The sequence below is a fragment of the Simochromis diagramma genome, unplaced genomic scaffold (assembly GCF_900408965.1).
Source record: "Simochromis diagramma unplaced genomic scaffold, fSimDia1.1 OVJJ01000578.1, whole genome shotgun sequence".
Lineage (NCBI taxonomy): Eukaryota > Metazoa > Chordata > Actinopteri > Cichliformes > Cichlidae > Simochromis > Simochromis diagramma.
The window spans coordinates 37009-41073 of record NW_024387395.1 but is presented as its reverse complement, the minus strand read 5'-3'; the positions used below and the strand labels follow the sequence as shown (position 1 = coordinate 41073).

The 4065-nt window shown below is 38.3% G+C and overlaps 1 protein-coding gene across 3 annotated transcripts in view; it reads right to left on the bottom strand.

Moving 5' to 3' along the window:
• Nucleotides 1–233: 233 nt before the first annotated feature.
• Nucleotides 234–4065, bottom strand: part of LOC120720327 (equilibrative nucleoside transporter 1-like) — a 33341-nt gene continuing 29509 nt past the window's right edge. For 2 of the 3 annotated variants that reach the window (XM_040009956.1, XM_040009955.1), the window contains exon 13: nt 234–1032. In XM_040009956.1, coding sequence (XP_039865890.1) covers nt 921–1032 — 112 coding nt within the window. In that variant the 3' untranslated portion in view covers nt 234–920. The remainder of the gene's footprint in view (nt 1033–4065) is intronic. The other variant, XM_040009957.1, reaches the window with a different exon arrangement.

Here is a 4065-nt window from a genome sequence, read left to right as displayed (position 1 = left end):
TGGCGATGCGTTTAAGTGATGCTCGGATTCTTTACAGCCCCGCTGATGCCTTCAGAGGACGTTAATAAACGTGGGAATTTTCTTCACTTGTCTGTCTTTCATTGAGCTGAAAATAAATAAAGTGAAATAGCCCACTGTTCGTTCTGTGGGCGGCTTTCAAAGGTTGTAAACCTTTTGGGGATTCCTAACCTGGATGATCGAGCATGCATGAAGACGATTTGATAAAAACGTCACACACTGCAGTTTTAATTTATTTGGATCCACGTTAAATACACAGTTTTTTTCTCATTACAATATTAACATGAGATGAACAGAGATGAAGATCAGACTTCATCAATAACTTCACTAACTCAGTGCTTCAATTTAATACTGTCAAATTATTACTGTGCAGTTTATACTGCTTAACTTTTATTATTGTAATATTAGTAGTATTACTTCAGTGGCATTTCATTGCTTACCAAACGTGTAACTCAAGTCATTTCTCATAATGTATGTCAGGATGTGAACCCTTTAAACTTTAATTCTAATCAAGTCACCACATTTCTTTCAATAAAACTCTTAAATCTGGAGTTTAGTCAAATAATTTATCTGGAAATCACAGATGGTGACGCTCTGAGAACTCTATGAAGACGATCAATGTGAATATCAAAGATCTTTTAACCTGTTAAACTTTTTTAATGTCTCTAATGAATACATACAAAGAATATTCATTGTAGCCTACAGATTCATGTTTAAGAAATAAATACTGAAAGTAATCCTGCAGCACCTCCATCAGGACAAAACAGATAATAATTAAGACAAAGTTGAAGAGCTGTGGAGTTTCAGTCTGACTGAAGCTTTTCTGCCACTCAGACCAGAACTGCACAAAAGAGTTCACTGATAGTTTCACAGTTAGTCCAAGAGAAAGACGACATTTCCAGTTAAACCAGTATTCTAATGAGAAAGGAGAGAGCAGCTCCTAACGCCAAACCCAGAGAGAGGAAGAACGCCATGATGGCTCCAGCTGTTTCTGCTTCATGAGGAAGAACGTTCCTGTTAAAAACCAGAATATAGTGACATATTATATTATATTATATTATATTATATATTGGACTACTGTAATTCATTATTATCAGGAAGTCCTAAAAACTCCCTGAAAAGCCTTCAGTTAATCCAAAATTGTTAAGATAAAATATATATTCTTAGTGCCTATTTTCTGTTTCTATTGTTTTATGTAGGCTAGTATATTAAAGAGGCCACTTTTCAGTCATAAAATGTGTTAAAGGTCACAAAGTGGGGAGCAAGACTGAAATACTGTGCAAGACAGGAAAATGCTGCAGCAAGAGTCCTGACAGGGACTAGAAAGAGAGCAGATTTCTCCTGTTTTGGCTTCCTGTTAAATCCAGAATTCAAAATCCTGCTCCTCACATACAAGGTCTTAAATAATCAGGCCCCATCTTATCTTAATGGTAAATGGACTGATTCTTATATAGCACTTTTCTACTCTCCCATAGTACTCAAAGCACTGTATACAACATACCACATTCACTCAATCACACCCATTCTCACAAGCACTGACTCTAAACTGAGTGCTTTTCTAACGACATTTACACACATTCACACTCCGATGGATGCATCTGAAGGCAACTTGGGGTTAGTATCTTGCCCAAGGACACTTGGCATGCAGACTGGAGGAGCCAGGGATCAAACCACCAACCTCAGTAGGTGACCTGCTCTACCTCCTGAGCCACAGCCACCAAAGTTAATGACCTTGTAGTACCATATCACCCTATTAGAGCACTTCGCTCTCGCTCTGCAGGCCTACTTGTTGTTCCTAGAGTATTTAAAAGTAGAATGGGATGGAGAGCCTTCAGTTTTCAGGCCCCTCTTCTGTGGAACCAGCTTCCAGTTTGGATTCAGGAGACAGACACTATCTCTACTTTTAAGATTCAAACTTTCCTTTTTGCTAAAGCATATAGTTAGGGCTGGACCAGGTGACCCTGAATCCTCCCTTAGTGATGCTGCAATAGACGTAGGCTGCTGGGGGATTCCCATGATGCACTGGGTGTTTCTTCTTCACTCACTATGTGTTAATCGACCTCTCTGCATCCACAGCATGTCTTTATCCTGTCTTCCTTCTCTCACCCCAACCAATCACAGCAGATGGCCCTGCCCCTCCCTGAGCCTGGTTCTGCCAGAGGTTTCTTCCTGTTAAAAGGGAGTTTTTCCTTCCCACTGTTGCCAAAGTGCTGCTCATAGGGGCTCACATGATTGTTGGGTTTTTCTCTGTATCTTTTATTGTCGGGTCTACCTTACAATGTAAAGCACCTTGAGGCGACTGTGTGATTTGGCGCTGTATAGATAAACTGAATTGAATCCGAGATGTTTCCAAACCAGCTGAGAGGTACTGTCTCTTCAGCGTGTTTGAGGTCTGCCTCGGCATCTCCTCCCATAGGGACTCCTCAGCTGACTCTCCTTATGGAGGTGCAGCTCTCACCCCATCTCTGAGGCTGAGCCCAGACACCTTCAGAGGAATATCATTTCTATTGCTTGTATTCTCCACGTCACTACTCACGGCACCTCCTCCCTAATCCTGAGTGGACCCACAACGCTTTTCAACTTTTAAGTCTGTATGTTTTACATTGCAGCTAGTTTTAGACAAAGGCCCCGTTTTCAGAAACCATAAAATAATTAGAAAAATTAACATAATTTTACATTTAAAGATTGATTTTAACACTGTTTTTAATTTCAGTGTCTGTTCAATAATGGGGAAAAAAAGTAATTTAAACTTAATTTTTAAATACAAGAATACTCTTGTTGTTTGAAATATCAATAAAATTACAAAAACAGTCTGAAATGTATTTTCTTTATGAGCATACAACATCTGTATTGGTAAATGGACAGAAGGTAATTTCCCAGATGGTGTATCTTATATAACCCTAACTGGTAAAATTACAGAAAAAAATACAAATAGAAATGAATAATCTATATTATTCTTAAGATTCCCACAAATCTAGGGGCGGGGCTTATCCCAGCTACCACAGGGCAAGAGGCGGGGACTGTGCCAAAGAGACCGTGCTGCTTGAAATATGAAATAAATATTAAATGCCTGTGAAATTTTAGTCTTGCATTACTAAAAATATACTTAGTATTATTTTATATTATTTTAATTATAACTTAAAAAAGAAGTTTGTTAGACTATAAATGTTGAAATATAACTTAAGTTTACTATAAAAATATCAATAAGCAGTAAAAAGGTTAATTTAGGAACCTTTTTGGTTCAGATTTTGGTTTTGAAGAGAAACAAAGGTGCAGGCAGGCACTCTGTACTGCAGTTAACTTTAAAATCAGCTGTTGTTGATTATGGGACATTTTACAAGGATACAGTGTGGAGGGGAAAACTTTTTTTGAATAGCCAGGGAGTAAAATGTACCATTTATAGTCTGTAATGGATGAAGGATGGCAAAGGAACCTTACAAGACCAGCCGGTGTTCAGATTCGGATAATCTCTGTGAACATGTGAACTTTATAAAATTGTTTTAGAAGCTCCAATAATAAATTCTGAGAGAGGACAAAGGAGCATTTACACTCTGCAGCAGGCACATATACACATGTATACGTGTATGAAGTACAGAGAACAACGCTGTTCTGGGAGGTGCTGAATAATAAGTGACTGCTGAGATGAAAACAGTTCTCTGGAAAGCTTTTAATGCTTCTCTCATCATTCTGTTGCCCCTCCATCTTTGTTTCATCTGGCCAAAAATCTGCTTCAAAGCTGTGTGGGCTCTGTTGTAGGTGTAGTCTGACCTTCCTGTTTCTGAACGTATCCAGTAATTTGCACCTTGTTATAAACACTCCATAAATGCATGAACTGTTAATGTATGCTATGCTATGTCTTCTGATCATACTGCCTAAGGGAAGCATGTTTAACCACCGAGGACCTGGCGTCTACATATTTGGAAATCCCATTTTGAGTTGTCTAGATCAAAATACTAAATTTTGCTCTACAAAGGCCTGATATCCTCTGCTCAGAAACTACATCAGGTAAAAAGATAATTCTTTGTTTTTATATTCATCAGGTTGCAA